A 16,740-nucleotide genomic window follows, 5' to 3' on the forward strand; every position below is an offset into this window, starting at 1 on the left:
GTGTCAGGCGTTTGTTTGCAGGCAGCAGAATAAAGGTCAAAGTTTGTCAGATATTCTGAATGGTTTTCCACATCTCCCTTGACGTCTGCTCCTGGTGTGACTTCTAATGATCTGCCCAAAGCATACAATTTAGAGCTCAATGGTAACATCTGGAATAACCAAAGCTATTTTCTTTTTATCTCTTTGCAATTTTTGATCTCTGTGGTGTTCTCTGAGATGTAGTTCCTTGAAATGGCTCGTTTCTGGTTGAAAGTGGGCATGGAACAGGGGATAGGCTACCAACCTTCTCAAAAGTTTACTCACTGTCTGGCATTCCTTACTGTTAGGCAGGCAGCCAAATATGCAAAGCAACTGCTGTTCTTCTAAAGGAGGTCACTGCTGTCAGAGATCATCTACCAACCCACTGGCCAATTTCTCTTTAAAGTCTATTCCTTGTCCCATCCACTGTAGATGTGGGAAACAGCTTATTCTCTTCTGCTTTGCAGGTACCTTTATGCATTAGCAAACATTTCTCATTTACTGCCATTCTTCTTGTAAGACTTGTTGCCCAAACTTTGTTTTCATGTTGTTTTAATGCTTGCAGACACTATAGTCTAACTATAAATGTGCTAGCTACACTACTAACCATCAGCTTTTTTAATAAATTATTTCTCTGTGTTGCAATGAATGAGATACAGGCTAAAAGCATCACTTTTAATAGCCTCAAGGGCTGCATATCCCTGAAAGTCTCAAGACAAGTGGAAAAGTCTATTTTTGCATAACCCTTTATCAGTGCAGATGTTAATTAAAACAACAAAAACTTCCATACATTTTCTCTAAGAAGCATACTCTGTATTTTCCGTCTCAAATATAAATGGGCAGTTACGATACTAAGTTCTTCTCGCTGAGAACCAGGTGTCAAAAAGCAGTGCCACTTAGCTGCAGGAGCAGCAAACATTCTTACTTTAGGATGTTAAATACTACCTACTATACCCTGTTATTCTTTAACAGCCTACAAAGGGAACAATCTTCCTCAAAAAGCAGCAAGGTATGCAAATTGAGTTGAAAGCTACATTTTAAATAGCGTGTGAAGTATAAAATTTGAAAAGAGAATATTTCTGTCTTTCAAAGATAAATTCAAAATCAGTTTTCTTTAGATGGATTGAACCACCCAAATGCAACTGATTCTTTTATTCAATGATTGAATACTTCTACATACATAGGTCTTATTTCTGGATTTTGTGGAATTAAAGGCAAATGTAGTCTACAGAAATAGCAGCCCAACTGAACACTATGTGCCGACAGAATCTGGATGTTTTTAAATTATGACTTCATGGAAGAAGTATTGTCTCTTGAGAGTAATTTTAGTCACTAGTGGAATTCATATTGCAGCATATGAAATTATCTCTATGAGGGGAGTTATTTTGAATAGCAACTTCATAACGGTTATATCATTGCCAATCTTAGTACAACTTTTGATGTGCCCGCCTATATATGATGTAATTCAGTGGGATTTTGCAAATGAAGACATCTTTTTGATAGCTGTTTGCTTCCTGATTTCATTGCTTGTGTGTTGATGTGACCTTCACAGCAACATGGGACATTTATCTAGTCCTTAATGTCAAGCACTGAACACCTCAGCCAGTATAATGAACATAATGCTAGAATATGTCATGTAATGTTTACCATCATCTCCAATAGTCTTAAGGTGTTACTGTCAAAATGAGCAACACCCAGTAACAGTACACACTCCATCAGTGTTTCACAGTTACTTACACTTTGGTTTATTGTCACTTTTGGCTGTCTGTTTTTGGGTGCTGTGGGTTTGTGTTCATTGTTAACCTCGCTGGAGCCAGCAACAGTTCTTACAAAGCAGGATATGACTTTGAAGTTAAAAGCATGAGGCAAAAGAGTGCATCTCATTGCCCTAAACTGCTACTGCAACTGTGATGCATTTAAGTAGGGAAACATTTTTATTTTTTTCTAAAATTGGTATATAAACAGTTCTTTAATGGAACATAGATATAGGCCAAGTTTTAGAAAATCTTTCCTGAGCTTTCAAAGAAGAAAAAGGGTCAATGAATGCCTTCAGGTTTGTGACAATGGGGACTAGTTTGTAGCAGCACATTTTTAATAATGCTATCCTTTAGTGTACAGCTTCAATAGATTTGTTGCATTTTTTCCTCCTTATTTCTTTTATTTGGGAACCTAGCACCATCCCTTTTCAATAGCATTCCCCCAGACCTAGATGCAGAACTGAATCTAAACTCCGGAAGTTTCACAGGCAACAGGTTCTCTCTCGGCTCTTTACACTTGCTGTGTTGATGGCTGGAGCAGAAGGCCTGTTTTACCTTAGCAGACTTTTCCAGAAAGACTCTGATGGGTCCAGACAAAAACCTCAAAACTCATGTTTGTGGTAATACAATGGTCATTTTCTGCTTGCTGTCAATTTTCCACTGTGTAGAGTGTTGTAGAGCAGGTAAAGAAAAGCTGTAGCCTCACTGGGACTGGCAATACTCACACAGGCCAAGCTGTAAATAAAGGTTATAGCCTTCTGCTGCTGGGCATTAAATAAGCAGATAAATTTCTCTTTGCTGTGGATTTATTCAAGACAGATGTTTTTAGTGAGCTCTGGAAAGGTTAGGGAGGAATGTAAAACCTGCTGCAGTTCTGGAATTGATCCATTAGGATCAAAACCTAGTAACCAGTGATTCGTTTAAGGGTCCCTGACACTTTTATGGCAAGACTATGTATTTCAGAGAGGGCTGGCTCAGTTTGAAACACATTCCAAACCCAAACCTGAAATAAATCTTTGCAACAGAGCAATTCTGTAAACCTCTGCTTTCCCATCATTTCATTTTTGACAAAAAAACAAAAGAAAAAAATACAGAGTTTGGGAAGAGAATGACTCAACCTTTTGAAAGGAAATGGCATGCTGATTGCCTGTGTTTGTAATTTTCTGTGTGGCATTTCCTCAGTGTAGAGGTGTAGATGAACAAAATAACATGGACAAAGCAAGCATAAAATAAACACATGGAAGAAATGGAAAAATACTTAATGTAGGCTCAGCCATGCAATACTGAAAGGGCATGCATAATAGTCTACCAGAGCTTGAGGAGTCAGGTAAAAATGGCCTTGTGTGGTCCAAGAGGGACTTAAGAATATGATAAAACAAGAAGAAAAATTGAAGGAACATGTTTCCCATTGTTTCAACACCAATTGTTCCCTGGGATCAGTGATGGAAGGCTTATGCTTGGGAGCTTTAAAGCTGGGTTGAACAATACATAGAAGTAAATACCAGAAGAAATTATTGTGAACTGGAAAAAATAGTAAATATATTATGTAATGTGTAATTGATGACTTGTATTCACAGGCCAGAATCTCAACAGCTGTAAACAGATGCGGCTAGATGAATGTTAGTAAAGAGGTTGCAATACACTGAAAAGGTAGTTCTCCACACCAATTCAAGTGCTACTCTGTCTTTTTACTGTATTGTATTTTTCAAAATAGCAGTTTCAAAGCCATTTTGCCTCAAATATTTCAAATTCAAGGAAATCTTCATATCCAATGAAGCAAAAATGAGAGATAGAAACTCCATTCTAATATACTCTCCGGCTTTAGGTAAATCACTTAATCTGTCTGTTGGCTTCTTAATCTAAAATGAAAAGATAGGTAGGAGGGCACTAACAAGTTAGTAAGAAACAGTTCTTTGGTACAAGTCACATTCTACACCAGTGAGCACATTATCAACTAACAAGAGCTACACTACTGTAAAAGTCTCATATTGATGCCTCACAAGTCCCTTTTTCTGAAAATGAGATATTGCTAGGATTCTGCCCTCTGAGGAAGCACTAAACCAATATGTTGGAGTAGTGTTAGGGTGCATGATTGAGTGGGAGCTGCTGTTTTGCAGAAAGAACAGGAAAGAAAAGGCATGGCTACAAAGAGCTTTAGACAGATACTGTGGTATTTTTAAACAGCAGTCAACTCCCCGTTGTGCAGAATCCCACAATGTATTCTTCATACAACATGGCTCTTACTGAGGTAAAGATAGACTCAGAAAGAACTTGAGAAGTTTGTACCAGAAGTGGAAAGTTTCTCCAGCTTATTCAGCATATTCATGCTCTTGGCAAACATTAATGTCCTTTATATATATATTGAGTAAGTAGTGGCAGGAAGAAGGGGTCACCACATCACTGGCAAAATTAATTTGTCTGAACTGATACCCAAGGAATTAAAGGAAAGAGAAAAATTTCTGACAGTTGTAGGTTAAGCTCCAACAGATGAGAAACCCAGCTGGAGTGAGGTGGGGCTGGATTGAAAATGAAAGGTTTTGAAAGAAAAGAACCTAAGAATGGGTAAGGTTGGTTGGCTCAAGATTGTAATTTGGAAAGTAAGTGCTATGCAGTCAGAAGAAAGCAGAGCTGAAACGTGGATTGGAAACTGAGAGGAGAATGCTGGGAGGAATTTGTGCAAGCCACAACCAAGCGTTCTTCAAATCAAGACAGATCATCAATATTTTGCCCACCTGGAGGTTGAAGTGACTTCCTGTTCAGTTGCCAAGATTTGATAACGTAGTTCAAAATGCAACATTGCTCCTTTCCCACCGAGCAAACACAGCCATGACTATTACTCATCCCAGCTCATCTTGATCCACTCAGTTACTTCACGACATGCAGGCAAAGGATCAAAGAGTCAAAAGATGGAGAGCTAACATGAAGGGGGGGATACTGTAATCAGGAGTTGTTATGATGACTAGGGAAGTGTGCTAACACTTAACACGTACTAAAGCGACCTTCAAAGAGGATGGCATCTCTCATAAAGCAGAGTAACAACCTTTGCCTGAGGAGTAAATTCTTTGGTGGAAACTCATGTATGTCTGCTTTTTCCATTTTTTAATGAAAGACATAAATCCTCAGCAGGTTTCAACAGCTCAACTGAAATCAATAACTCCATTCTCAGTTATACCAACTGAGAATCTGCCTGCAAATTTCAAAGTACCATTAATGCCATAGCAGGCAAGGATATATTAATATAGTTGTTATTTAATCAGCACAGTACTGCTTCATTTTGTTGGAAACTCTTCCAGTAGACTACAAAGGTCTTTAAGTTGAGCATTGTGTTTGTGTGACTATGTCTAGCTTTTTATAGTTCCCCTACGACCATAACATGAGAATAACCCTTAATGAAACTTTCTCAAATTGCAACTCCTTATCTTCTGCTTTTAAATATCAAGACAAAATTTGGTATGTGTCTGCATTTCTTGCCTGTATATTGTCAGGAGCTACTATATCTCAGCACATTTGAAAACTAGATGGCTCCATACAGATTTACAATATAAGCCTAATCCTTGGCAACTATGCTAGAAATTTTTTGTCTAGATACCTTGCAATCTTGCACACTTAGAGGTAGAATAGCACTACTGCCCTTGGATCTCTGAACGATGGGGACTCAGGTGTCAAGATTCTTTGCTGGCACCCTCACAATGCTTCTGCAGGTAAACCATTCTAGTGGAAAACTTTTCTGTGTAAGTATCTATCTGCCTGACTGGTCTTATGATTTTAACAGTTTGACTTATCCAAGAGTTTTTTCATTTCATTATGTTCTGCCATTTGGCTTGCAAAGAGTATGTGTTTAACAGCTCCTGTGTCAAGAACTTTCCACTGCATTGCTAAATGTCCAACATTTCTTCCTAATATCATCATCTGTTATGTTTGCCTTATTTCTCCACTCTCTCTCACATCTTTCCAGGTCAGAGGCTACCCCGAGCCTCAGATCACATGGTACAGAAATGGGCATCCTGTCCCAGAGGGAGACCATTATGTCGTGGACCGCAGCATTCGGGGGATATTCAGCTTGGTAATCAAAGGTGTACAGGAAGGCGATGGTGGTAAATACACCTGCGAGGCTGCAAATGATGGTGGGGTTCGTCAAGTGACCGTGGAACTGACAGTGGAAGGTAAAGGATACTTGTACTGTTGTTGTGATGATTATAGAGTTTAATTAAATGAATAAGCTGTGTTAAACTGTCTGGTTAAAATCACAACTGTACACACATGCTTTCTCACTGGTGCAAGAATAAGTTTCATTAATTGCATTTCACAGTCTAAGACATTTTGCATGGAACTACATATCTATAGCTAGCTAAAGTGTGTGTTCAGTTTCAGATGTGAATGATGATGCCCAGGTAACAAAAGACCTAGCTTTAAAGACTTTGCTATTATCTTTGTAATTTTCATGGAAGCCACTACTCAGGACAGAAGCTACAACCTGGAAAGTTAGCGTTTTCTCTCAGGCAGTAACAACTAAGGCTAAGGCACACTGAGGCAGTGGGTTTCTGGAGTTCTCCATGCATGCTTCCATTTGCTGAGCTGAACGCCTGGTTGTAATTGCATGCTTAATGTCACACGGGAAACAGCCAAGATCAAACCCAGGAATTTTTAAGAGAACATCTGCATATTAGATAGTTGCAAACTGCCAAATTTAAAATGTAAAAAGTGACGCAAAGTCGGGGAAGGATGGAAATCAATTGTACTGCTTCTCTCTTTGCAATGTGGTCATGTCAGAGATCTGTTGAATATCAAAGCTCATCAGGTCACAACTTTGCATTGAATTCTTGAAGCAGAGCAAAAATCTATAGCAGTTGTGAAACAATCAGCTTTTGCATTTATTTAGAGTCAAAATCTCTAACAGATATCCTCAGAGTACATAATGAAATATGCATAGTCTGGCATGATTGTTACTGCCTTCTGTTGTAAAAATTATGTAAAATCTTTTTCTTTCCCTAGTTTTAAGTTGTGACAACTTTTATGAATGACAACTTGCATGGAGGTGGAGGATTTTTTAAAGCTGTTTTTATATCGTTTTTGCTGACCTGGGCTTTGCTGCAGTTTAAAAGCAATTTCATGGCAGCACCCAATGACTGAATTTCTCAGAGTTTAGAAATTACATTCTCTTTGTTCAAAAATCCCTCTGTGCATCCAGATAGCAAAGCACAGATTTTTTCTGTTCTCAGCAAGATATCTGTGTGGGGCTGATTGCTACTTGAAAAAATGAGTGACTGAAACATAATCTAGTCTCTCCATCCTGCATGGCTGTCCTATCTGACAGTAATGTAGATTCTTATAAGTCTCTAGAACAAATTTTTTTTTTCATAGCCATCAGAACTGTTTCTTTCATGCTGCCACTCTGGATCTGCCCCAGGTCACTACCCCTTTTTAGTGTGCCAAAGCTACCAGGAATGCTGTGTGCAGTAGATGGCGCTGAGCTTACATGTCTTCATACACATCTCCCTATTACTCACACCAGCAAGCACGATGAACTGTTATACTTCAAAAAAAAAAAAAAAAAAAAATACAGAAAAGGTAGTCTGGGTTAGCATAGGACTAAAAACCAAACCAAGTAAAATAAGACCTCTTTCAGAGTCTACAAACCTTTTTTTTTGCTATCTTAGTTTGAATTAGTACTGCACTGTAGAAATTAGACACAGTGTTTCATTCACTTGTTTAAAAATATTTTTACATTAATAATCTGCAGCGTTGTTACTACTGAGGCCAGGGGTTAGATGGTGACTCTGCTAAAACCTGGTTTTGAAATTTGAGAGCATAACTTTGGACTACAGGTGACATAATCTTAAATTGCAGGTATTGCATTCCTCCTTTATGTTTGAAACCTGGAGAAATGCATATTTTACATAGTCTTTAGTATCTGTAATTCCCAATGGTCTTGACAAAACTTCTGACTGCCTGTCTTTTTGTCCTATGCTTACAGGAAACTCCTTGAAGAAATACAGCCTGCCATCCAGTGCCAAAACCCCCGGGTAAGAAGTCCACTGGCTTTGATATTGTTTAACAGACACCTAAATATGTTTTGGTAGGAAAACACTCTTTCTGAAGAATAACCGCTTCTCCCCATTTTAAGTGCATCTTGCATTTTGTCTTTAGCTCTGATTCACTTTGAAGACCAGTTAAAAAGTGATGGATTCTTGTCCAGTTCTCAGTAATTCCTCACTGAAAATGTATCTTCAAGGCTCCTTAACTGTGCAAGAATCAGGGGTAATGGAGGAAAGCAAAGCCAGGTGGTTAATGACTTGGTTCTGCACAGCATTGCAGTGGAATAGAGTAACTGCTTGGCATGATTTCTCACACTTGTGAGATGGGGATCACAAGAATGGCTGGGCTTTCAGACACAGGGCAGCGCCAGCTGCAGCAACATCTGAAAACAAACACTTCAATATTTGAATGAACTTAAATGCTGTAAGTCTAAATCTCCATTTATCCCGAGCAGAATAGCTACCATGAGAGCTGCTGTGTTAGTAAAATGGCTGAGACAGTCAGGAAGACATAAGTAGCTTGATACAGCTACTGCTTCCTCATACAGACAGGAATTAATCTGGCTGAAAACAGAACATTCCACTGGTATCTGCAATATTGCACCCTCTCGTCTCTGCTCTCTGATATTCAGAAATCCTTCCCCACATCTTCCATGAACTGACAGTCTCCTTATAAAACCAGAGCAAATACTGCTTTAAGAGTCATCAGTAAGAAATAAAAGCAACTGAAATCAGCATTCTCTTACATATAATTTAAGTATTTCCCACTTTCTGTACTTCAGTAAGCTTTTACAATTAACTGAATGCCATTGTTTTAAAAGCCACAGGACTAATTCTTCCAACAGCTGAATTTATTTCTTTATAAGTAGCTTGAATTTAAGCAGAATTATTTCTGATTTATATCCCTGGGACTGAGTTACCCTGGATGTAGACAAAAATGCATGTTTCTGATTATGTTAGTGATCAGAATACAGATAGTTAAACTTGAAGATTTTAATTTTGTCATTGATATGAATATCCTTTATGTATGTTTTGAATTTTAAAATTAACTGATTACCACAGTGAAAATAGTAAGTGAAACTGAGTAATCAAGAAGGCTTTTACATGATAATATCTTCATAGCAAATGTGCTACAGAAATAGACACATGCTAAATAATCAAAGCAAGAAAGGACAGTGGAGGTTGCTGTTACATCTGTTCAGACTTTCCAAAGCACTATCCTAATCCATTGCATGGCATGAAGTTAGAGTGATTGTCCTCATTTTTCATTCTCATGTGTTTTGCTCCTACTCAGTATTAATAATTTTATGGTATGATAAGTTTATGCCTTCAATAAACAGGGAGGAGGGAAAAGAAAAAATAATTTACATTTCAGTTTGTGTATATCTAGGAAACAGCCAGAAAGCTGCAGGCTAGATAGTTGTTGATTTTCTTTTAATACGTTAGTATATGTGTATAGATATATAAATATAGAAACACCACCTAAAGATGATCACTGGAGACTTTTTTAATACACATTTATGTTGTTCTTTTGTGGTAGAATGAGGAAGATGACATTAAAAGCTATCAGATATTTAATTATATGATGAAGTGTTTTCCATTTTAGCATATTACAGTCACCCTTCTCTCCTAAGACTTTTTGCTGGTCCTCTTGTCCATGTAAATCCTTTCATTATGGTATCATTTCTTACTTAGAAACCTCAAGCTGCCTATATGGCAACTATCATGTCTTGGCAGGACCTTGGACTAAGGTGATGTGGTATCTCTTAGTATCTGACACCTGGTAGAAATGGTGAGGTATCGACACATCTTACTTGCATGTGGTAAAAGGAAATCTGGAAGAGAAGGCCTGGAAAATGGTTCAGTTTGCTTGAAATTAAAGGGTAAAAAAAAAAAAGAGATCACCATCTGCCATCTGCTAATGTGTGTCTTCGTTGTAACAGGGCTCCAGAGCAAAGAGTGTGAGTGTTCCCTTTGAAATTAACAAGCCTGAAGTTGCACTTTTTTTTTTTTTTCCTCTTGCTATAATACTGCTTGATGTTTTATGTTTTATGGCTCTGTAACTGAGAGGTTTGGATTGCAGTCACTGATGTCACCGTAGCTTCATTCCACATGTCATTTCCCAGCTGCGCCATCCATGTAAGTAGAGCTGGGTGTTGACACTTAACGGACATTCACCCAGGATGGGTGTACTTTGGTTTTGTGCCCTTTTCATGTTCACTTTGCAAAGATTGTAGTGAATGAGATTCCAAAGAGAAGCCTTCCCCAAACAAAAAATCTTTACCAGGACATGTCAGAAATGTTGCAAAAACAAGTTGCTGATTCATAAATCAGAAATTGCACTCAATGTCAAAATAAATTACATGATAAAGAACTGTGAACAGTGAACAAGTACACACAAATAATCTATTGGGAGGCAATTAAGAAACAGAAAACGGGAAGAACTAAATGCATGCAGTGTTTCCTATCATTTGTATTGCCTAGCTCTGCTTTTAAGCAACTGGAATTGTCCCCAAGATCTGTTATGTGAGTTATGTGCATGCTGGATGAGGGTGTGTAGCATCACACTATTCAGTTGCATGAGGAGACAAAAGCAGTCATCACCAGCATTTCCATTTCTTCCATTGGCCAAAAAAAAATATTGTGTAACTACAATCTTGTTTACCACCAATTATATATCCTTGTTGGCAGACCACTGGTCTAAAATGTTTCCTGAAGTGTGCTCTAACCACAACAGCTTCCAGTTCTTCTGTAAAACCAGGATGTTATTTGCCTTTCCAGGGGAAGACTGACTGTTCCATCTGTGGAGCATAGGCCAAGCATCTGGGGAGAGAGTCCACCCAAGTTTGCTACAAAACCCAATAGAATTGTTGTGCGTGAAGGCCAAACAGGAAAATTCTCATGTAAAATAACAGGACGACCTCAGCCTCAAGTAACTTGGTCTAAGGTATGATTTCCCAAGAAATTAATGGTTTCTTTCTCTTTTGAAATTTCGTGACGTGAAAGGATGAAATGCATTTGCCACTGCAAATTATCATAGTGAGAATTTGCATATAAGGAGAGCCATATTTTTCCTCATTTTCATGCTGAATAAACTCATAAAAGATAATAGCATTCCTTCTTAGTATAAACTTCTCCCTTATCTGTCTCATTGTTGAAAATACTTATATAAAAAAAATCATCTGAAAGCACCAAACAAGCTCCAGGTTCCGTTATAAAAATAGCAAGTATGGGACATACTTGCCCAAAGACTTTACTAACTAGATAAGAGAAACAGACAAAGGATGGGAAATGTGAATATTATCATCATGTCTGTTTTATAGAGAAGGTCTTCAGGGATTTAATGCTTTGACTGTGGTTACAGAGGAGTCTCTGACAGCTGTGAAAATTATAGCTGTATTTCCCAAGCTCCATGTCAGTGTCAGTCATAAACTGCCTTTTCTGTATCACTCACATTGGGTTTTACCTGTATGTTAGAATGAAGAAGATGTTTGCAAAGAAATGAAATTGAATTGAAAAGAAAATGATCTGTTTAGGAATTAACAGATATGATTGGTTTTCACATGCATGATTGTTTTTTGCAAATTAAAAAAAAAAATCCAAGGCAGATGAACAACAGTTCAGCTGCTTCAGTCTGACCTCTGCTAAAACAATGGTAGCAGAAAAGTGTCTGACATAAAATAAAGGAGACCTGAGCTGTCAACTTCAGATCTGCATTGAAATTGGGAATTAGGAGTATCTGTCATTTACAGAAAAAGCTTTCTAAATGAGCACTATTTAAAATTCATTAGACTATTAAAAAAAGCATTGAAGACTTAAGTCCTAGTGCCCCCTTTGGGCATACACAAGATCTCTAACCACCTATTTTGTTAGTAAGGAGAGAGCTTTCAGGTGATAATTAAATATTACACAGATTAGGACATTTTTACTGAAACTATTAGTATTTTAGAGAATTACAATTACTTTCTTTAATTTGGAAGAGCAAATACATGAGCGCTCTGTTGGCATCCTGCTCCCCTTCAGCCTTCAACAGATAGTTGCCTTAAGTATAGTAATAAAAGAAAAAACTTTCTTCAGAGCTTTTATTTTCTTCTGGTATCTCCAGGTTTTCTGAGGCAGGAAAAAAAGAAACCACAAAGAAAACCCCAGAAAACTGCTTGTAGAGCAGGGAAATGCTTCCAAATCATTGTCTGCTTTATTCCAGACTTATCTTTGATGTCTGTAATACAAGAATGCTAGGGTACATCTCAGAAAACAAGCAACCTCTTGCTGAGGAAGCACTCACTAAGACATCTCCTTCAGTTGACTGCTCCATCTAGAGTCTGCTTCTCCCTCCATCTGCCATCAGTTCTTTTGGGCCTGCTGGCGCTCTCAGCAGTCTGCAATGCAGCTGCTCCACAACAGCCTGCTTCCAGTCCCACCAGACTCACTCAGGTTCTCCAGCTACGCAACTCAGTGCAAAACAGGATTTGTCATTCAGTTGTCTTTGTTCAGGGCTGCATAGTAAACAGCATGTAGGGACTAGCAATCCGGCAGCTTGGATCTACACTGTGGTACTTCTTCATACATGTTTTTGCATTTGTTAGAGGTTATATAATATATTTTGCTATTGATTGTCAGTGTCTATAATGTGTTATTCTATAATCTAGCATTCATTGTCTGATCAAATGAATGAAGTATGCAAAGTTCTTGTTATTAGCAGCTCCATGAGTTCTGTTCATGTTTATCTCCTTAAAAAAACATATTTCGACACTTTCAGGTCTGCATATATTTTGTAAAATACAACAGGTGTTTTGTTCAGAGGTCTAGTAGTCATACCGTTGCTGGTCTGCAGACACCCAGTCCACTCTGTTGAACTTACCCTCAATCCATCGCTTTTGGTTAATTTTTTTTTTCTTTTGGCTTTCATAATATTATTTTAGCACCTATTTTGAGCACCATGAACCTGTCTTTCAATAATTTATATGCTCTGTAAAACACAAATGTGTTGTTGCTCTTTATCAGTTTTATTGGCAGGTTGTTGTTGTGAAGCATGTTTTTGCATCCCTATTCATGAGGCCTGGCTTAACAGGTAATCATGCATGTGCTTTGGCAAGCTGCAAACGAGCATAGGCCCACAATGCTTCTGGTCATGGCAGGATGGCGCTGCAGGGTCCTGCTGAGTGGCAGGTATATCAGCTCTGCCTCAGCATCAGGGAAATGAACTTACGTGGCTCCTGGACCACATCTGGCTAGCGCAGAGCCAACACATGACCACCTTCCATACAGCATGGAAGCTTTATAAACAATTAAAATTGCACTCTTCAGAACTAATAAATAAGCTTTTGTCTAAATGTCTTGCTCTGCTTATTGTTTTCTTTCCCCTTTTCTTACTTGTTAAGTTGCAAAGATCAGAAGCTTCTACTGTGTCACCACCAAAGCCCTGATGGAAACTAGCTTTTGTTATTCAAATAGGAATTACAGCACCCAGATAGCAGTAAGGTGATAATTCAGGAATGACAGTGTTTGAAAACACTGTAGTGTTTCCCACATGTTTACTGACCAAAGCCCTACAAATTGTAGATTTCTACGCATTCCCTTCCTAAACTCGGGAGAGGAAAAGCTGTAGTGCCTGATAGCAAGGGACTCTTCTTTAATGGCTGGTGCTGAAGCAGAAGCACTGATTTGCTCACAAATGAGGTGCTGGTCAATTATTTTGTAAATTTAAAGGCAAAAATTGTGATTCTGATCATCTAATTTATGTAAAAGAGCATAGAACTACATACATTTCTTCCTGCCTTGAAGCCGTACCTTTTTTTTTGATTCAGCTCCAGTGTAGCACTGCAAAGGTGGTGTTGTTGCAGCAATGCCTCTCTTAACACACGCCTAGTGCCTTCGGTCACCCCCACCTGGCCACTGATGAGTTCCTCTTATGCAGAATTTTTTCCAGTTCCTGAAGTGATACAGCATAAAGGAGCTATTGAGGGACAGAGAACTACTCCTCAAGTTGGAAGGTTTTGCTTAAAAGTGTGATGTTTGACTTCATGGAACAAACATGAATAGAAAACTGGTTTGAGCCCACATACAGTGAAAGGAAGTTTTTCTAGGAATATCGTTGTAGTAAATAATGAAAAGCCAAAACCAAACTGAGATGAGTGGGTGGCAAAATGCAGGGAAAAACAGCCTCCTGCAGATATGAATTATAGAACTTTTGGACACATTTTTTTGTTTATACCATCTGAGTATTATTCGTAGAAGGAATCTGGCTAAAAGATAAGAGAAAGGCATTTTGGCCTGATGTTTTACCAAAAAATTTCTTGCTCCCCTTCTCTTACCGATAGCTGGCTGTCTCATGGTGTCTTGTGATATTTGCAGGGTGATATTCAGTTGCAGCAAAATGAGCGTTTCAACATGTTTGAGAAAACAGGCATCCAATTCTTGGAAATCCAAAATGCTCAGCTTGCTGATGCAGGAATTTACACGTGCACAGTGGTAAACAGTGCTGGGAAAGCATCTGTGTCTGCAGAGCTCACCGTTCAAGGTACGGCAAAGAGTTTACAGGAGAGAGCATGAGTGAACCACAGATATTTCTTTAAAATATCTTTGGTTGTGTTCTCAGTATGAGCATTCATTTTTCCCCTGTTATCTTCCTCTCTCTACGTTAAATGATACTGTGATAGCTTGGAGCATGCTACAGCTGAAAATGTGTTGGTTCCACGTGAAAAAGGCTATCCAAATGCTTTGGAACAACTTACCTTAAAACCACTTTTCACTTTTAGTGTGATTTTGACCCTCATATGTTTTGAACATAGATTTTAATTGCAGCAAATGGAAACCTCGCACTTCTCATTATAATCAGTAATTAATTTTGTATTTGTTGAGTACCAACACCAGATGCACATTTATATCAGCTTCCTAGGAGCATAACTCTAAAATGTAAAAGAGAAAAAACAGCTTAATGAGATTGAAATTCAGGCTTCTCAACTCTCAACCCTCCCTTATTTCACTGCTGTTAAAGGAAATAAATGTCTTTGTATAAATAATTTAGGATGTTCTATTCCATACATGCATTACCATATACAGTTCATTTTGCACTTTGACGCTTCTTAGGGTGCCCTTTGCATCAGCCTCAAAATCATACAGCCTTCAGCAACCACACTAAAGAGGAATTTCATCAGTCAGTGGGTAAGCAGTCACTGGACCCAATTAAATAATTAAATCCACAGCTGCTGGCTTCAGCTGCAGTCATAAGATCAGTGGGTTACATACGCACCCAGCAGTGAATGTTTTGATGCAAGATTTTTAGGTTCACATCAATGCTGTTCACTCTGTAAGATATCAAGAATATAAACAACAAGAGGATTTACATTTGGGATCCTCAGAACCACAACTAGCCTTTACCACTTAGTGCTATACTTTTTATCTGTAAGTTCCAATCTGATGAAGCCTTTGTAGAAGGAGCTTCTACAGGTTGCCTATTCAACTGTTGTTTTATAGAAGGGGCCATTTTGTTCAATAAGCCTTTTTTTTAGACATGAAACTTGATCCTTACTTGCTCTCCCTGAAGTGGTGAGCTTTCTGTTGTGTAATGGGTACATTTGCCTTGAGAGATGATGCAGAACTGGGGTCACAAAGTCAGTTGTGGTATATGTTTGCTTCAGATGCTGACCACATCTCTGAATAATGTGTGCATTCTTTCTTGGATTAGTACAGGTCAGTAAAAAGGGCACTCTCTTGCAATGTACTTGACTAATCGGATCATTCCACTTACCTAACCACAATATATAATACCTAATTCTTTCATTATCAATTAAATCAGGTCATAGGAGTTGCTGCAAGATGCTAACAGACAATCAAGTGGCTTAGAATTACTACATTTACTTTTAAATCCATGCAATCTCATATATAGATAGTCTTGTTCCAAGAGCTACATTTTTTTCCCCAAGTTTCCATAGTGGAAAGTGGAGAGGGAGGGGAAAATGTTATTTTATTTGACAGGGTTGCATGGTATTGTCTTGTCTACAACCAATGGGTATTCAGCTTCCTCTTCTGCACTTATCATGTCTCAATTTTTATGTGAAGAATTTCTGTTACTGTTTATTGACAGGTTTATTGAAGTGAGAGCAATGGGTTATTTCCCTCTCTCATGGCAGCTTGTGTGTGTGTGTAAACAGATTCTTTTGGTCACTCCGAATGGTGCGGCAAGTCCAAGCATTTAGATGTGGATTTTTGCTTGCAAAACACAGTGGAAATCAGAGTATCATCCATCACATGTTTGTGTCTTTTCCTTGAGGCAAAGGCTCTGAATGCATTTTTATGGAGTATTTGTTGATGACTTGCAAAATTCATTATCTTGCAAACTCATTATTACATGTCGTTCTACTGCAGTTTCTAGTCTTACAGCTGATAACAGTGTAGATGCAACTTGATCTGACCAGGAGAAAACAATCTGCATCCTGTAGTGTTAACTAGGTAAAAATGGAAAGATGTGGTTGGTACTTGATCTGGAGTGGTATTTCTCTCCTCCCAACTATTTATTATTTCATGCTGCCCCCAAGGGAAACAGATACTATCAAGGTTTGGGAGAATGCATGGAGGGTTACGTATATACAAACTAAGAGACTGACTATGGGCAAATATGTGCTCAGTTATTCAGTGAAGCTGCTGAGGTACCTTGGCAAATCAATATAGCTCAGCCATGTTCCCAGATTTCCTGGTGGTGTTGCACAGTGAAGAAATGTGATATTTTAGCTTTTGTGTTATTCATGTTAAACATTATAATCCTTGCTACACAGCAAATGAGTTGGTAAAAGTTTACAGGTCAGCTCAGGTTTGGGGAGTTTTTACTACTGTTAATTTGGTTTTGTGTTTTAGCCAGAGGACACGGGCAGTTTCACTGTGGGCATGCTCAGGTGTAGTACTGATGTTTTTTCTTTCTCCACTTCTACAAC

General features: G+C 38.3%; 1 protein-coding gene across 1 annotated transcript in view; it reads left to right on the plus strand.

The window, feature by feature from the left end:
• MYLK (myosin light chain kinase) overlaps positions 1-16,740 on the plus strand; it is a 209,937-nt gene that overhangs the window by 80,632 nt on the left and 112,565 nt on the right. The window contains exons 4-7 of the mRNA XM_054830581.1: positions 5,731-5,938; positions 7,750-7,798; positions 10,592-10,757; positions 14,165-14,330. Of these exons, the coding sequence (XP_054686556.1) occupies positions 5,731-5,938; positions 7,750-7,798; positions 10,592-10,757; positions 14,165-14,330 (589 nt within the window). The remainder of the gene's footprint in view (positions 1-5,730; positions 5,939-7,749; positions 7,799-10,591; positions 10,758-14,164; positions 14,331-16,740) is intronic.

Source organism: Grus americana, chromosome 6 (assembly GCF_028858705.1).
Source record: "Grus americana isolate bGruAme1 chromosome 6, bGruAme1.mat, whole genome shotgun sequence".
Taxonomy (NCBI): domain Eukaryota; kingdom Metazoa; phylum Chordata; class Aves; order Gruiformes; family Gruidae; genus Grus; species Grus americana.